This window comes from Pteropus vampyrus, unplaced genomic scaffold (genome assembly GCF_000151845.1).
Source record: "Pteropus vampyrus isolate Shadow unplaced genomic scaffold, Pvam_2.0 Scaffold213, whole genome shotgun sequence".
NCBI lineage: Eukaryota > Metazoa > Chordata > Mammalia > Chiroptera > Pteropodidae > Pteropus > Pteropus vampyrus.
Genome location: NW_011888994.1, coordinates 1479821 through 1499094, shown reverse-complemented (window position 1 = coordinate 1499094; position 19274 = coordinate 1479821). Strand labels below are relative to the sequence as shown.

Genomic DNA, 19274 nt, shown 5'->3' with positions numbered 1-19274 from the left:
CCTGTTTTTCAGCTCTTGGACTCATCATAACTGAAGAATATCCATGATTTTTATTTTTAGTGTTTAACTTAGCTGTTGCCCTTAAAAGATTCTTTCAAGGAGAAGCTTCAAACCATTAAAATCTGTGGGGTTTATAGTGTTGTGCTTTTCTATTGTTACTTTTTGTGGCTCTTAAAAAGCTAGGTATGTGAACAGTTCCATTTCAGTTAAAATAGGAATTTCATAGCATTAATAGACATGCATTTCTTTCTCAAGTGGAACTATGTTAGATTGTATTTTATATCTACTTAAAAAAATTTAAAGTACAAAGTTATGCCATAAAAATTAACCAGAAAATGATGCCTTTGGTTTTCCAAAATAGGTTTGATGACTTAAACATTTTAATTTGAAATTTCAAGGATGTCTTATTTGTAGACTCTACATTAGGCTAGGAAAAATCTGAATATTTCCAGTAACTTAGTGACCTTACTTATAACTTAATTATCTTTTCAACTAAATTTCAGTTTAGTTGATAATTTAGGTGCAAAACAGTATGTATGGTCGATCTCATTTTCATATTAAAAAGTAACATGTTACTACATGTATGGAAAAAGGAACGTGGACTGGCATACACCAAATGGTTAGTTAGAGTGATAAGAGGACACAATAACTGAGAAGTTTGTGTTCTTTTAAAGGATCTGTAAGATTTTGAACTTACATATTCAAAGAATGATAAAACTTTTTTCTCTACTTCATACTAGGAATTATACAAAGATTTTTTTTAACACTTGTTTATATTAGATTATAATGTCATTTTGTTTGCCTCAGGTCATAGTCCATGGATGTTCTATGACAATGATACCTATTTGTAAAGTGCATTAAGATCAGCAGATAAAAGATCCTATCTTAGTGCAAACCTTCATTGTAATTGTCCTCCTTGGGCCAGCAATGGTGTTAATAGTTGTTTTTGTGAGTTGATACAGAAGATTTCTCTGCAAGAATTTATTGATTAAAAGGATAAAAACGTTATTTACTTTTTGGACAACTTTATTTAGATATATTTTACACACCATATAATTCACTCATTTAAAGTGTACAATTCAGTTGTTTTGGGTAATATTCACAGTCAATTAAGGTAATATTTGCAACCATCATCACAATTTAAAAACATTTCATTGCCTCAAAAAGAAACCCTCTACCTTTCATCACTCTCTACTTTTTCTCCCCACTAAGCAACTCACTAATCTACTTTCTGTCTTTATAGATTTCCTTATTCGGGGCTTTAATATTAATGGAATCATATAGTATGTGGTCTTTTGTGACTGGCTTCTTTCTCTTAGCAGAACCTTTTCAAGGTTCATTAACATTCTTGCATGTATCAGTGCTTCGTTCCTTTTATGGCTGAATAAGATTTCAGTGCATGGGTATATCACATTTTGTTTATCCATTTGTCAGGTGATGGACATTTGGGTTTTTTCCACTTTTCGGCTATTATGAATGATGATTCTATAAACATTCTTGTACAGATTTCTTTGTGGACGTATGTATTTACTTTTGTTGATTAAACTAATGAACAGGCCAGCTGAAAAGCTCACTACTAATGAGTAAATACCCGTTTCTAAAACTCTAGCTACAGGTGTACCTCATTTTATTGCATTTTGCTTTATTGCGCTTCACAGATATTGCGTTTTCTGCAAATTGAAGGCAAGACCTTCCACCAGCATAAAGCTCATGACTTTGTTGCAATACTCACTTTAATGCGGTGGTCTGAATATCTCCGAGGTAGGTCTTTATTTAGGTGTTTTTTGTTTTTTGTTTTGCAGTGACAGTGTTTTAACAATGATTGTGGTGATGGTTGCTCAAGTCTAAATATCCTAAATATTATTGCATTGTACACTTTAAATGAGCGAACTATATGGTGTGTGAATTATATTTCTAGAATATAGAATAATCTAAAAATTTGAGCATAAGGAAAAGAAACCTAGCCATTGATAAGCAAGATTTTATACCAACAGTTGTAGTGTATTTGGGGAGAAATTGCATTTTATTTATTTTTTTAAATTTTTATTTATTTTTTAATTTATTTTTTTATGGTGACATTGGTTGATGAAATCCAATAAATTGAAAATTGCATTTTAAAACTGTCATGATAGCTTTTAACTTTGTTACTTTTGTATTGAAGACTTGGCTTATTTATTATTATTATTATTTACTCCTACAGCACCTGGTCTTCCTAGGTGGTCTCCCATCCAAGTACTAACCAGGCCTGACCCTGCTTAGCTTCGGAGATCAGACAGGATCGGGTGTATCGGGTGTGGTCAGGGTAGCATGGCCATAGACTAATTTTTTATTAGAAAGTTAATCTGTGCTCAGTATTCCACTTCCCAGAAATATTTTGCTGTTAATAGTTTGCTGTATATGCTTTCAGATTTTTTTCTAAACATATATGCAACATATTATTTTTTTCAGTAAAAAGGAAATCTTAATAGATTTACTGTTTTACACCTTACCTTTTATGTTAATTTTTTTTACCTAAAAAAGAAAACTGTGTCAGGCTTCCATAGAATAATGGGCCGTTATGGATTCTGCAGTCATCTGTTATCAGTGAACATAAATAGCAACCAGGTCTAATTGTTAGGGAGGGCTGACCTTTCTAATAAGATTTGACCATTCAACTAAAAAATATATCTTGCTCATATATGGTACCTCCCTGTACATTTTTCTGCAGTTTCCTGTAAGTCTACATTTATTTCAAAATTAAAAATTAAAAATATATTGCTCTTACTAGGAAAATACCAACTTTCAGAAATTGAGATAGCAAGAACCACTTTATTAAGACAAAACCAAGCAAAACTACTATCCAAGAGAGACAGGGACTTCTAATGTCTCTCTTCCTTCTTCCTTTTTTTAAAACAACCCACTGAAGCATATTTTATATATATCATAAAATCTACCCATGTTAAGTGTACAATTTATTAATTTTTAGTAACTTTACCGAGTATTGCAACCATCACCATAAATCAGTTTTAGGACATTTTTATCCTCCCAATAATTAGTCCCTCCTGCTCATATACAGTTAATGTTCTTTTCCACCCTCAGTTCTAGGCAGCTAGTAATTTACTTTCTTTCTCTATAGTTTTTCCTATTCTGGACATTTCATATAATCATACAATATGTGGTCTTTTGCATCTGGCGTCTTTTACTTAATAAAATGTTTATGAGGTTCATAAAGTAGCATGTGTCAGTGTTTGTTCCTTTTTATTGCTAAGTTATATTCCATTTTATACACCTCAAAATGAAGATATACCTCATTTTGTGTATCCACTTACCAGTTGGTGGACATTTAGATTGTTTCCAACATTAGGTTATTTTTAGCTATTAAGAATAATTGCATCTTGCTTTTTCCCCACCGATGGTATATCTGGGCAGATGTTTAAAAGTAATATTTAGAAATCTGCAAAAATGTTTTATACCATAGTCTTTTAAAAAACACTTCCATTGTAGGATATACTGTCATTTTATTTAAGGTAAAATGGGTGTTTGTGAATTGTTTCTGATTTTCTGTTGTTATAAACTACTGCAGTGACTATTCTTCCTCATTTATTTTTGTGTGTTTTTGTGATACAGATTTTTAAGAGTGGAATTTCTGGAACAAAGGGCATGAATATTTACAGTTTGAAATATTGAAGGCCAGAAGACATCTTTAATCTTTAGTTGTAATTTTATTCAATAATAAATATCTACTATCAAGTTATTTGTAAGTTCTTGTGTTGGCCAAAGAAAAGCAAGTTCTGCTTGCCTGAGTTATCAGAATGTTAAGGCAAAACATTTTTGTGTTGAAAATAACAGGAATATATTCACTTCAAAATCTTTTGTGATAAATGGATATGCAGTTCAGGAATACTCGTTATTTCACTTTTCTTTGAATTAGAACCGTCTACTAAAAATGTTGGGGACCACTATAAAAGTTATAGAACCTGCATGGGGGTACTTTCGGTTAAAAAAAAATGGATAATCTTAAATGGTGGCAGAATAACAGTTATGATGTCAGTTTCCGGAATGGTCTCTCTTCCCCATTTCCCCATAATTTCCAGTGTTTTGTGCAGGTGAAGACACTGAAGCGAAATAGATCTAGACCTGAGCTCCAGTGTTCTGTCTCTTACTGCAGGAGTCCCCAACCTCTGGGCCCAGATGGCACAGCAGGAGGTGAGCGGGGGACAAACAAGCAAAATTTCATCTGTATTTGCAGCCACAGCGCTAGCATCACTGCCTCAGCTCCACCTCAGATCATCAGGCATTAGAGTCTCATAGGAGCTCTGTTCCCCGGTGCCAAAAAGATTGGAGACCGCTATACTGTATTTTTTAGCATATATCTGAAATACGTGTATATTAATACATTGTCATCTTATCAAGGCTATAAAGTAAATTTTTGAAAGATGACGGTAAAACCTGGGTTCTTTGTTAGACACCTTGACCCTAAAGTTTTTTTTGATCAGTCATTTGAAATATTTTTTGATCAATAAATATGTGTTATTAGGTTTGTGAAATTATTAAAAGAATTGTGCCTAGAGTAGACTCATTGCATTTTTTTTGACTTCAGTAAATGAATGGATCCCCAAATAGGAAGGAATGACAAATGGATTTGTAATCGTGCAGGGTGTTTATGTTTAGTCATCAGTGCCCTTTGAGGTTGGCTTCTTCTGCATCACATCCTTATTTGGGTGAGTTTTTCTTTCAGTGTGAAGACCTGAGGGATGGAGTAGCTAGTACTGTTTCCTAAGGTATTATGGTTACTATATTGATGTTATATATTGCATAGTAAACAAATTAATAAATCTGATTCCCTCTATTGGGAATTTTAATTAATATGCTGTTGAGATATGTGACCGTCCTAAAGAGCTTACTTTTCAAGGACTTCTTAAAAAGGACTCAGATTTCTGAATATAATTTAACCTTTTCTTGATTGCTTACAATGTTTATAGTACTGTAACAATGAGACAATGCGTCCCTTCATTATTTTGTCTGTAATTTTATTTACTGATCTCTGCATGATGATGTTATTTTTGCTTGCTGTAGACTAGTGATAATGGTTACCTTAAAGAATATTCTTAATTTGACTGGAATAAATTTGCATGAAAAACTGAGGGAAAGTAAAAAACCAAAGTTAGGTAATAAATTTCTTTTTTATCTTGAAAAATTGTAAAAGCCAAGTGGATATGTTCGAATTCATAAAGGGCTATAGTTTTATGTTATATTCTTGATAAGTGGAAATTTATGTGCAAAATGCTAAGGATATTATTTATATTATCTCCTTACAAATATGACATTTTAATTTGTTGTGTTGTATGACAAACTAGTTACTTGGTATATTAGGTGAGAGGTTTATTAAAGATGACTTTAACATAACTGGAAGTTCCTATGTTACCTGTTTTCGGCAAACAAAAAATTAGGTTTCAGATTGTGTAACACTTGGTTACACCATTGCTTTTTGATTTCCAGTAAACATATTCAATTGTTTATTATTTTATTTTCACTGAAGAAAAGTAAAAACTACTAATTGGGAAGAGTTGTCGAGCTTGATTTATTTCACCTGTAACATTGATATTTCTAATCATCTTTTTGCTATGACTTACTAATTTATTATTTATTGGATTAAACAACAGTAAAAGTTTTGTAGGATTGTGTAGTGGTTTGGTTATGTTAATTTCCTATTAGTTGAAGACTAGCCAATAGACTGTTACTGCTCTTTTGTTAAAATTTTATCTACTTTCTCACTTCTCAAGTTGTTTTAAGTTTACCGAAGACTTATAGTAGCAATTATAAAGTATTTTGTGGTATTCAATGCTTATATGATTAGTAATATGCTGTCTTGACTCAGAATTCAAGATTTAAAGCACAGACTTTGAGTCAAATAATCAGAAATCCCTTAATGCATGTTAAAGGAATTCAATGGAGATTTGATAATGTCTTTAAAGAGGTCCGTGTTTATCTTCTAAATTATGCTGTGTATAATTCCTTAAAACTTCAGACTTAGTTTCACTGATATACCCTTAGAAGTGATTATAGAGAATACGATTATGTATATGTGTATATATAATAAATTGTAAACTTTATGAAACCTTATAGTGTTCCTTTGATATAAAGTTGTACGATTAACAATGGTTAAGTCAAGGAAAGACAGCTCACCTGAGCATCAGAATTGCATATTAGCAGTGTTATTCTTAAGTCATTTTGATCTCTCTCTCTTTTGTTAAACTAAAAATCTTTTTAAATTGTAGGGAGAAAAAAATAGTGGCTTTGATGTCCTTTACCATAATATGAAACATGGACAGATATCGACAAAAGAACTAGCAGATTTTGTAAGAGAAAGGTATGTACTTTTTAAAGTCATTTAACAATTCATTATAGGTTAAATTTTAGAATATAAATAATTGAGAAAATTTTGGTTGGATTTGAATTAAAGTAATCAAATACAGTTGTTAAAAGTATACTATAATTATACTTTAAAGTAGTGGTTATTTACACACTGAGAGCTAAATAGTGACTTCAAGTGGCATTGTTAAGCTGGTTTGCGTATCACTGCTTGAAAATATAATCTACATATTTTTCATTGAATGTGCTAGCAAGATGGTATGATAGAAAAATTGAGGAACTTTATAGGATAAAATATTACCATTTCTTTAAATAAACATGTCATTGAAACATACTAAAATAATTTGAAAAGACTGTTTTCTTGAACTTGTAGTTTAATTATGTATTATAACTTATTTTTAAAAAGTTTTAAGCATATATTTTTAAGTTCTGCAAATTTACAAAATGTGATTTTAAGATTCTTAGAATATAGTAGTCAACTTAAAAATGATTAAAAATCAGTATAATTTGATTTGATTAAAGCTGCTCTGTGGCTAGCACCATTTGGTAATTTTTATATGGACACATTTAAAATCTTTACCTTGATAATATAGAGATATTTTGCCTTTAGATATAATGCTTCATTTATTTATTCTTTCAATATATATCACATTGTGCTGTGTGCCAGGCACTTGTCTGGATTTTGGGAATATAGTGGCAAAGATACAACTTCTGCCCTCATGGAGCTTACTGACTGGTAGAAATTGGAGAACAAACTGTTTCATGTAACACCAATCCTTTGACAGCTTCCACCTCTCTACTGGAGTTAAGAGGGAGTCCAAAAGCTTTAAGTACTATGGATAAAGCTTTCCCTCACCGGCTTCTACATCATCATTGGCAGGAGTAAAGGAGAGGCCCCAGAACTCTGCGTCTCTGGCATGTCCCCTAGGCAGCCTTCTTCCCCAACACTTACATCACTACTATAAATTTCTACCATGAAACCATCAAGGCAGTTGTCATGCCTTTAGCCTTGTCACCGTAAGTCCAGGACTCCTGGGCCATCCCCTCTTTGCCTAGACTCTAGCCCCTTTATGATTCTGTGAGCAGTAAGACAGCCCCTTCTTCCACTCCCCCTTTCCTACTTTATTTCATAACACTTAATAACCATCTGATATATGCGAGATTTTACTAATTCATCTTGTCTTTCCCCACTAGAATTTAAACCTCAGAAGAGCAAGGATTTTTTTTTTTTTTTTTTTTGTCTTTTTTGCTTATTGCTCTATTTCTTGCACTTGGGATAGTGCTTGCTCCTTTAGTAGGCCCTCAGTAAAGATTTTTGGGTATAATGAATCTCTAACTTCACTATCGTAATCCAAGATGTTATCCTAATCCAATCCATTATTGTTGCTTGAAATGCAGCAATAACAGCTCTTAACGGGTCTACCTACTTTCATTCTTGTATTCCTGCTGTTTATTTTCTGCGCTGTAATTGGAGTGCTTTTTATAAACTACAAGTCAGTTTGTTACCTCTCTTGGTTAATCATTTCAGAGGCTTCCCATTGCTCTTAAGATAGGTCTGCATGGTCTGACCTAAAACTACTTTTCAAGCTTTAGGCACACCAGACTCCTTATTTTTTCCTCTCCAGAGACATTGGTCATATTATTGACAGGCTTCTTCTAATCCAGTCTTTGTACATGCTTATTCCTGTCTTCATTTAGTTAATGCCTGTTTATCCTTTAGTGCTCAGCAATGTGGTCACTTTTCCAGAAATGCTTTTCCTAATCTCTCTGACTAGGTCAGAAACACCTATTATAATCTCTCTCAACATCATATATCAATTTGTAGTATTTATAAAATTTTGTAATTATTCATTTGGTTATTTCTTTCTGTGTTCCCCTAAATGGGAACATTGTACAATATTCTGTTGTAGCCCAGCACCTAGCACAGAATCTGGCACAATTAAATACTCAGATTTCTTGAAGGAGTGAATGAGAAAGAAAGGAAGAAAGGATAGACACTTACATATATGCTATGCACTAAGAATTTTGCATACGTTATCTCATTTAACTATCAAAACACTAAGTTCCATTTTACAGATAAAAAAATCAGAGCCCAAAAAGATTAAATGACTTCCTAAGTCAGTCATTCAGACTTTCTTCTTGCCCTCCTTCCTTTTTTCCTCCCTTCCTCCCTTCAATAGCTTTATTGAGGTATAACTGACATATACTGTACATATTTAAAGTATATAATTTGATACATTTTGACATATATACACTCATGAAACCAACACTACAATCAAGACAGTGAGCATCCCTCCACCCCATCTCTAAGCATCCACTCATTTCCTTTTTTTTTAAACAACTTACTTGCTTCTGACACTTAGGTCAGTTTGCATTTTCTGGAATTTTATCTAAATTGAATTGTGCAGGATGTACTTCGTTGTCTGTTACTTTCACTCAATATAATTTTGAGATTGATTCATGTTGCATGTATCAACAATTTTGATATTACAGGTAATATTGCTTTGAATATTCTTGCACATGTGTCTTAGTATACATGTATATACCCTGGAGTAGAATTGCCAGATCATAGAGTGTGCGTACGCTGTAGTAGATAATGCCAAAGTTTTCCAAGGTGGTGGAACCAGTTTATACCACCAGCAGCCTTGTTTGAGAGTTCCAATTGCTCCATGTCCTCATCTACACTTGGCATTGGCAGTCTTTTAATTTGAGTCGTTCTGATAAGTAGTAATATCTTATTGTGGTTTTAATGTGTATTTCCCTGATGAATAGTGAAGTTGGCCATTTACATTTTCTCTTTTACGAAGTACCTGTTCATCTCTTTCCTATTTTTCTGTTTTTTTCTCCCCTTTTAAAAATTAAAGTGAAGAAATTCTTTATTCTGGGTAAAAGCACTTTGTCAGTTATGTGTTACAAATTTATATAAATTCCCTTGATTTTTATATATTGTCTGTGCCCAGCAGCAGCCTGGCAGTTCTTGCTTATTCTGATAATTTGTGTGTAGATTCTTTTGGATTTTCTATGTAGACAGCTTATGCAAATGATAGTTTTATCCTTTCCTTTCTAACCCTTTTCCTTTTATTTCTTTTTCTTGAATTATTGTACTGACTAATATCTCCAATGTAATGCTAATGGTGATAACAGGCATTCTTATCTTGTTTCCAGTCTCATTTCACTCTTAAATAGGACATGTTTATTCTAGTTTTTTTTCCTTACTAATCAGATTAAGGAATTCTTTTAAATACTATTTTGATAAAGTTATTTTATCTTTCTTTTTTCCCTCTTTTCTTTTTTTAAAATCTTTTTCTTTTTGCTGTTTTTTTTTTTGTTTTCCTCTCTTATTTTTTATTATTTTTTTCTTTTTTATTTCTTTTTTTAAAAATTTTTTTAAAAACATCATGTATGGATATTGAATTTCGTCAAATACTTTTCCTGCATTTTTGAGATGATATATTTTTTCCTTTTCTTTCTTTTTTCCTCCCTTGTTAATCTGAATTACATTAAACTTTGAATGTTTAACTTCTATTCCTGTTATAAACTCAGCTTGGTAGAGATGGTATTTTTATAAAATGTTGGATCAATTTGCTGCTATTTTATTTAGGATTTTTGCATGTATACTTGTGTGAGTGAGATTGGCTTTTCTCTAAATGTCCTTGTTAGGTTTTGGTATCAATGTTTTTTGACCTTATAGGGAGTATATCCTATTTTTGTATTCTCTGGAAAAATTATGTATTATAGTTTCTTATGTTTTTCTCAGAATATGCTGGTAAAGCCATCTGTGCTTGGAATATCTTTGAGGGAAGGTTTTAAAAATCATGTTTAATTTCTTTAATAGTTAGAAGTGTGTTCAGCTATTCCGGTTCTTCTGTGAATTTGGTAAGTTGTATTTTCAAGGAATTTTTCCATTTCATCTAAATTTTCAAATTTATTGGCAAAAAAGTTATTCTTCATATCCTCTTATGAACATTTTTTTGAATGTCTTCAGTATCTGTACTGATGTCCCACTTTTCATTCCTGACGGTTTTTGTGCCTTCTCTTTTACATGATTAGTCTCATTTAGCATTTGTTGATTTTAATAGTTTTTATAAACAAGCAACTATTGGATTTGTTGATCCTCTCTTTTTGTGTATTTTATTTTCTGTTTTATTAACTTCTGTTCCTTATTTCCTTTGATTTTGTGTTCTAGTTGCTGTTCTTTTTCTAACTTTTGAGATGGATTCTTAACTTAATGATTTTCAACCCCCTTTTTCTTCCAATATATTCATTTAAGTCTATAAATGTCTGTCAAGCATTGCTTTTGTTGCTCCCTACTCATTTTGAGAAATAAGATTTTTATTATTTGAGTTTTAATATATTTTGTGTCATTGTGCTTTCTTGCCTCCTGGGTTATTTAGAAGTATATTTCTTAATTTCCAAATGTGTTGATTTTTAAAGGCGTATTTTTGATGTTGATTACATGCTTAATTTGTTAGAGAACATACTCTCATTTCAGTGTTTTGAAATCTGTTAACTTTTGGTTTATAGACTAGGATAGAGTCAATTTTGGCAAATATCTGTATGTACCTAAAAAGACTATATTTGTTGGATATAAGGTTGTGTATATACTCATTATGGTAAATTGTTCATTTCTAATATATCTTTACTGTTTTTTTTAATCTTGCTTATTTTATTAGTTCCTGAGAGAGTTGTATTGCAAATTTTCCATTTTGATTTGTGATTTTTGTCTGTTAATCCATATAGTTCTGTCATTTTTTGCTTTATAAGAGGCATATTAGTAGGTAGATGTAAATTTGGAACTATTACATCTTCAGGTGAACTGAAATTTTTATCATTATGGAGTGTACTTTTATATCTTTTGCAGTGTTTTTGCCTCGGGGTCTACATTGTTGTTACTGCAATGTCATCAGTTTGCTTTTGGTATTTGCCTGGTATATTTATTTTTTCTTTTCTTTGCTGTGTCCTTGGGGTTTAGGTATGTTTCTTTCTTATTTTTAAAGCCATTTTGTCAATCTTTATCTTTTGATTGGAATATTTAGTTAATTACATTAAGTGTAATTAGAGATATATTTGGTTTCAAATATATTTTCTTAGAGGTTGTCAGACTTTTTTTTTGTAGAAGTCTAGACTTTGTGTGCCATCCAGTCTCTGCTGCAGCTATTCATTTCTGCTGTTTTGGTACAAAAGCAGCTATAGTCAATACATAAACAGATGAACATGGCTGCGTTTTAATAAAACTTTATTTATGAAAACAAGCAAATGGGCTAGATTTGGTTGATGGTACTGTAATTTGCCAACCTCTATACTGTTTGCGTTTGTTTTCTATTTATCCTATTTGTTTTAAACTTTTTCCCTCCACTTTCTTGCCTTTTGGCCTATTTTTTAAAAATTCTGTTTTCTGTTAGCTTAGAAGTCATACCTTTCTCTGCTGTTCTTCTAGTTGTTATTCTATAGGTTATAACATACTTCCTTGACCTATTAATTTCTAATAATAATTGGTACTGTTATCCTCTTCCTGAAAATGCAAGAAGCTTTTAGCACTATCACCACCTGACTTATATGCCATTTGTGTGTGTGTGTGTGTGTGTGTGTGTGTGTGTGTGTGTGTAACTTTTTACTATGAAAATTAAGTTATTCATTTTTAAAAACTTTGTTGTGGAAATACACACTTATATGCCATTTTTGTTTTGTATTTCTTTACTTTTTTATTATGGAAAATTTCAAACTTTGTCAAAAAGTAGAGAATATATTATAAACCACTCAGTAACAAACTATAGTACAGTTTCAACAATTAGTATTTTGCCAGTCTCGTTTAAAGCAATTCCCTGGTATCAAATTATTATGTACATAATACTTATGTATGTATCTTTAGCAGCTAAAGACTTTAATAATAATCTAACAAAATTAATGATAACTTAAATATATTCTCATATCTAATCTAGCTTTATTTGTTGTCAGATTGTTATGAATTTTATCTTCTATATTCTTAGTCATTATTTCTATTTATTAAAATTATTTTCTTTTTTCCCAATACTTTGTCCTGGATCATTTTTTCTTCTGTTTTAAAAACATCTTTTTAATATTCTCTTTAATGTGGACTTGCTGGTGATGAATTCTCAAGTTTTGTCAGTCTGATCATATTTTTATCTTATTTAAAAATTTTTATTATAGACAATTTCACACTTATAAAACTTATACAAAAGTTATGAACTTGTTATACTTTCATGTTGTAGCCACCAAGGTTCAACAGTTATCAAATCATGGCCAGTTATCAACTCATGTTCCATCTATTCCATGCCATTACTACTGAATTGTTTATGAAGCAGATTTCAGACTCAGAAACAATACATTTCATCCATTAGCATTTCAGATGTGTATTTAGAAAGTAAGGGCTTTTAGAAAAACATAACTACAACAGTCAGTGTTCCAGACTTTGGCCATTCTAATAGTTATATAATGGTATCTGTTTTTAATTACATTTTCCTTAGGACATGTGACGTCGTACATCTTTTCATTATGCCTATTTGCTGTCTGTGTATCTTCTTGGGAGAGGTGTCTGTTACGGTCTTTGGCCCATTTTTTAATCAAGTTGTTTGTTACTGTTGAATTTTAAGAGTTCTTTTATATTGGGTGTGTCTTTGCAGATAGTTTCTCCGGGTCTGTGACTTGTCTTCTCATCTTCTTGACATTATCTTTCACAGACCAGAAGTTTAAATTTTAGTGAAGTCCAGCTTTTCTTCACAGATTGTGTCTTGGTATTATATTTAAAAAGACATCACTATACCCAAGGTTCTAGGTTTTCTCTTGTAGTATCTTCTAAGAGTTTTATAGTTTTGCATTTTACTTTTTCGTCTTTGAGTTTTAACAGTTTGACTATGGTGTTACTAGGTATAGATATCTTTTTTATTTATCTTATTAAGATTAGTTGGGCCACTTGGATCTGTGGTTTGATATCTTTTGTTATTTGGAAAAAACTTCATTATTATCTCAGCAAATAATACTTCTGACCCATTCTTTCTCTCTTTACAACATATGTTAGACTTTTTTTTTTTTTTTTGCTTTGTCCTTTATTTCTTTTTCTGTTTTACATTCTTTTTTCTCTCTTGGCTTTATTCCAGGAGATTCTTCTCACCTGTCTTCTAGTTTATTCTCACTAAAGTATACTGAATCTACTGTTAAACCTCATCCATTGAGATATTAATTTTTGTTTTGTTTTTCATATAAACAGTTTGTGTTTTTTACACATTTGCCGTGCTTTCCTCTACTTTTTAAAAATAATATCTAGTTCTCTACTGAAATTCTTGGTTTAATCTACTTTCTCCTTGAACATAATAAATAAACTCCTAAGGTCTAAGTTTTACAACCTCAGCTTTTGGAACATTGCTAATTTGTTCCTGTTGTTTTTTGTTTATCTTATTTTGTTTCCTTATGTGCCTGGTAGTTTTATGAATTCGTATGAGGCATCCATATAGGATCCAGTATCAGAGTTTGAAAAGATATGGATTGTAGACCCTTTGAGAGCTTGCCTACTTATGGTTCATTCTTACTCTTAGAATCTCAACTTAAGGGTCATGAGATTTCCCATGCTTCCCACCATTGGCAAGTCTAAATCTATCATTTGGTTTTCCTTATCCTGTGAGGTTCTGGAAAGCTCTGCTTCACTTCTCAACCTTAGCTGCCTCTTCTAGATGCCCCCAAGGGAAAAGCTGCCCTATGTATCTGACTCACTTCTCTGGATATTCCTCTCTCGGATCGGATTTTAGCCTACGGATTCTTAACTGCCTGTTTAGTTCTCTGATGCCTTTTAGTCACACTGCCATGTTCCCCCATATTTTTTCTAGTTTTCCTCATTGGGAAGTTTTTATATCGATTCATTATTACTAGAAATTGAACCACTTTTTTTCTAGCTGTTAAACTTCTCCATTGAGATATTAATATTACTTTTTGTATTAACTTTTTAAAAAAATTATTAAAATACTGCCTTTGTAATGTAGTATATTAAGAAGACAAAGTTTAAAGGAGCAGGAAAAAGTCACAACGCCAGCAGTGAGAGGCAGATACTGTTAGAGAGCTGAATGGGGCTGGGAAAGAGTTCGGAGATAAGCTTAGTTTAGATCATTTGAGTTTGAGGTGATTAAGATATCTAAGTAGAATTGTACTTGTTTTTAGATATTAAACAGATGGTTTGATAGAAGAGTGGTGGAGATAGAAAGTTGAACCTATCAAAGTAAATGGAAAGGCACTGGTGGTTATAGACTGTTCCACTGTTAAGAGTAGCACAGACTAAGAAGGAACAGGGTGTTTATGGAGAGATAAGGTAGAACTTAAATTATGCAGTGTTACGAAGGCCAAGACAGCCTCATGTTTTGTATATGTAGGTTATGTTGTCTGTGGAAAAATTTTTTTTTATCCTATATTTAATGTCTTTGGTTGATGTTTTGTTTTTATTAAGCCTAAAATTCTATCAGCTAGTTATATAAAACACATTATTCTAGTGTGAAATACTCGTTAGTATTTTAGATCTAATCACATAATAGATTAAACCATGAAGTTCAGGACTTTAGACTTGCTAATAATTCATATTTAGTTTTGTGCAAATGATTATCATCAATCTCTTATTCTATTAAATGTACGTAATAATGAAATCACAATGTGGAAGCATAATAAAACTATATTACGTACACCAAGTAGGTATTAAAAACAAATGACTTTCACACAGTCAGTTTACAGAGAGAGAATACTACAAGATGCAGCACTTTTGTATTTCCTGTTTAAATAACCATAGGTACTAAAGGTAAAAAGAGTAGTGACTTCATTTATGTTTTTTTGGTGATACAAATTATTTTAGTTCTACATCAGACTAGTTTTTTAAGTAGATGTGTGCAAAAGGCATTAAGACCACATACTTACTTATTTCTAACATATAATTTGAGTTATCTTTTTGTTTTTACAGTTTTAATTGTATTTTGATAACTTTGCTGTGTTTGGTCATTAACCAAGAGATATTATAATATGAAAATTTGATTTAACAGAGCTACTATAGAAGAAGCGTACTCCAGGTCTATGACAAAACTAGCAAAATCCGCAAGCAATTATTCTCAACTTGGGTAAGTTAATTTCTTTGGAGAACTCTTTTTTCAGTGTTGATCTAGGCAGAGTTCTTCAGAATATTATGTTTCATTGAGGATATAATTGTTTATAAATATGATATGTAATTATTTAAGATGTATATATGAATATATTCTTGACTTAATTGAAAATATAGTTGAACTTGCTGAATCACTTAATGCAGTCAAAATAAATGAAACTTACTTTTCCCCTTTATAAACTAGTCATTCAGTAGTATAATTTTGATTTTATAAATGTTGTATGTTATGCATGTTATTCTAGTTTTCTGTAAGTTTACTGAAATTCTGTTGAACAATGATCTTTAAAAACTTAAACTATTAAAATGACTAAAATACATTAAAAAGTCATGATTTTATAGATCATCATTAAATATTCCTTTTAAAAATTTGTGTTGAAGAAATGTATCTTTTGAAAAATGAATATTAATAATAATATATTTAAAATGAGATGTTCTCATACCTGTAACAACTCTGGGAAGAATAATTGTATAATTTGAACCATAACAACTCTAGAAGGAATACTTACTCTGTTTATCTAAAATTTGGGAAAAAGTTATATTTTAGCTCAGGTGTGAAAATAATTAGTCCAACATTTATGAAGATTTTTATAATGCTATTCAATGAAAGAGTCCTCTGTATCTGGGTTTCTCATGAGTCTGTGAATCCTCTGAAATTTTAGATAAAATTTTGTGTAGGTATTCATATTTCTGATGAAGAGGGTCTCTATCAGTTATCAGATTCACATATGATTCTGTGATCCAAAAAACTGGTTAACTATTTTATGACAATATTCTCTAATGTCATTGAGTGTTTTTAAATAAAAAAGTCTTCCTACTTTGCAGCCTGGGTAAAAAGGAACTGGACTCTCAGTTTCATCCACTAGGTAGTGACACTGTCCATTATGTAAGTCCTGTCAGCCACAGCTAAGAGGGCCTTCTGCAGCATATATACTGGTTGGGAAAGATGGGGAGTTCTGCCACCTTTTCGAGGAGAGTGGGGACTGGTGGTTGATGGCCATGTTTGTTTTTTGTTTTGTTTTCCTCCCAGTTCTCCTTTAATTCTTCCTCCATTCCTTCAAAACAACTTCATTCTTCCTTCTTTTTTCCATCTCTCTCCTCACTTTTCTGGTAGCCTCCTGTTTCTAGAGCCTCCATTTAGACGTGCTCTTTTAAAATGTACTTTCTTTTTTATTTACCACAGTAAAAGAAAGTAGAATAACAGAAGCTAGCTTTAACCAGTTGACTGTGGTTTTAATATAGAAAGTTCTAACCTATTTTTAGTTACCAGGTAGTAGATAGAAAAAACATGGATTGACTTAAACTGTGTTTTCTGATAATAAAGTTACTGACAATATTTCTGTCTTTGGAATGTGTACTTCTCAAAGAATAAGTGATTTTTTTTGTGTTAATGTCATCTCTTAAAATCATAAAGATTTTTATTTTATTTTTATTTTTATTTTTATATTTTTATTTTATTTAATTTTTTTAGGTGAGGCAACCCTTGGTTGACCTCATAGATTGCAAGGACCTTGTCAGCTTACAATCCTTCTTTTTTATTTTTTACGCTTACAGCACCTGGTCTTCCTAGGTGGTCTCCCATCCAAGTACTAACCAGGCCTGACTCTGCTTAGCTTCCAAGATCAGACGGAATCGGGTTTGTTCAGGGTGACATGGCTGTAGACAGTCATAAAGATTTAAAATTCTGTACTGACCAAATTAGTTTAAATTAACCATTGGCCAGACATGTGATAAGTAGTTAACCCATTTCTATATACCCGAGGTCCAAAAATATTTTAAAAATCAACCAAGGATTAAAAAATTAAGGCCAGTCTGTCATTTAATTTGTGATATATTTTAATTTAATCTTTTGCCTGATTAAAATTGCTGACTATAACATTTTTATTTCCATTAGTTCTATTTTGGAGCCTTAAACTTTTTTTTTCTCTTAATAAATTACTCCCATGTTTTCTTTTCCTTAGAACATTTGCGCCAGTGTGGGATGTGTTCAAAACATCTACAGAGAAATTAGCTAATTGTCATTTGGATCTTGTTAGAAAATTACAAGAATTAATCAAGGAAGTTCAGAAATATGGAGAAGAACAAGTAAAATCTCATAAAAAGGTATCAATTTTTTAAACTAAATTTATTGGGGTGACATTAGTTAATAAAATTGTAGGTTTTCAAGTGTACAGTTCTATAATACATCATCTGTATATTGCATTGTGTTAATCACCCAGTCAGATCTCCTTCTGTCACCATTTGACCCCCTTTATCCTTTTGTATCTCCCCCCACTTTTCCTCTGTAACCACTATATTGTCTGTGTATATGAGTTTTTGTTTCTTTGTTGCTTTCAGTTTTAATCCCACATATGAGTGAAATCGTGGTTCTCTACTTTTTTGTTTGACTTATTTTGCTTAGCATGGATATCAGTTTTTTCTTTCTAAAGGGTTGATTGGTCACATATTGAGTGCTTTACAGTTTGATCATTTTTGATGAATTATTTCATACCAAACAGACTAAAGAAGAAGTTGCAGGAACTCTGGAAGCTGTTCAAACCATTCAGAGCATAACTCAGGCCCTCCAGAAATCCAAGGAAAATTACAATGCCAAGTGTGTAGAACAGGAACGTTTGAAAAAGGAAGGAGCTACACAAAGAGAAATAGAAAAGGTAATTATAATAAAAATAATACCTCTGTGGTTTCAAAGCACTGTCACGTGTATGACTGCATTTAATTTTCAGACATTCAAGAATGATCTCATACTAAAGATAAGACACTGTGCCTCTGTTAGTGATTTACCTGAGTGAAACAAGATTTGCAAAATGTATGGTAAATAGATTAGCAGACACATAAAAAGGAATGATTTCTTTATGTCAGTGACACATAGGATATTTTTATAAGATAATCAATGAGATACTGCTTCAACAATAAGATTCAACAATGAGGTAAAAACATTTTTGAAGTAAGACTTGGTATATTTAGAAAGGCATAGATACTTGAAGATAAGCTTTAAATATATATTGTGGGTGATTTATTGTTGACATTCAGCACACTTTTATAGTATTGTGGTAAACCACAACCCTTTCCCCCACTCATGTTTCCCCCCAACCATTCAATTGTTTGATGTGGTATAGTTTCTATTAGGAATGAGCCATAGGGAGTGATAATTTTGAAAGCTATGTTAAGTATTTGAAATATCCAGTAAAAAAGGAAAACCAAATTGTAACCATATTACAGTTAAAATAATTACAAAGGTATACATACAGGGCAAAAACTAGAAGAGAATATGGAAAGATTAAAACAATTGATGGAATTTGGGGGTGATAAGTGGCGGGGTGGGGAGATGGGGCATAGTAAGTTCACAATTTAAAAAAACCCTCCATTCCTGACAGCAATTATGAATAAAATATAAAAAGAAAACAAAATAATAGGATCCAAAAAGAATATTATCCCTGTGAACCAGAAATAGAACAGAAACCTGGAGTGGCATGTAGAGATTGATTATGCAGGCTTGTTGGACTTTAAGTTCTAAGTTAAGCAGAATTTGGCTTTTGTTTGGTAAAGGGCACTAAATGTTCCCTACGTAAGGTAAGCACAAGGAGCCACATTTACTGTGTAAAGCTGTAGGTAGGAAGAAGGGCTCTTGGGCTGCTGACTAGGACTAAATTAAAGCTTTGTTGGAAGTTGGGGTTTTTGGGATTCCATTCTGACTGGGAATCGAGTGAAGGAACCAATTTATGACTGTTTGAGCCATATCACCATTATTTTTCTGGGGAAGTAATTAAACTGTCTTTATAAG

The 19274-nt window shown here is 31.8% G+C and overlaps 1 protein-coding gene and 2 pseudogenes across 5 annotated transcripts in view; 1 reads left to right on the top strand and 2 right to left on the bottom strand.

Moving 5' to 3' along the window:
* The window catches only part of FCHO2 (FCH domain only 2), a 105066-nt gene that overhangs the window by 7357 nt on the left and 78435 nt on the right, over window positions 1–19274 (top strand). The window contains exons 1-6 of one of the 5 annotated variants that reach the window (XM_023538130.1): window positions 1666–1761; window positions 3607–3668; window positions 6258–6349; window positions 15381–15455; window positions 17455–17596; window positions 17992–18144. In XM_023538130.1, coding sequence (XP_023393898.1) covers window positions 6297–6349; window positions 15381–15455; window positions 17455–17596; window positions 17992–18144 — 423 coding nt within the window. In that variant the 5' untranslated portion in view covers window positions 1666–1761; window positions 3607–3668; window positions 6258–6296. The other 4 variants (XM_023538131.1, XM_023538129.1, XM_023538132.1 and 1 more) reach the window with 4 other exon arrangements.
* On the bottom strand, window positions 2192–2319 carry LOC111747176 (annotated as a pseudogene).
* LOC111747174 lies at window positions 17039–17157 on the bottom strand (annotated as a pseudogene).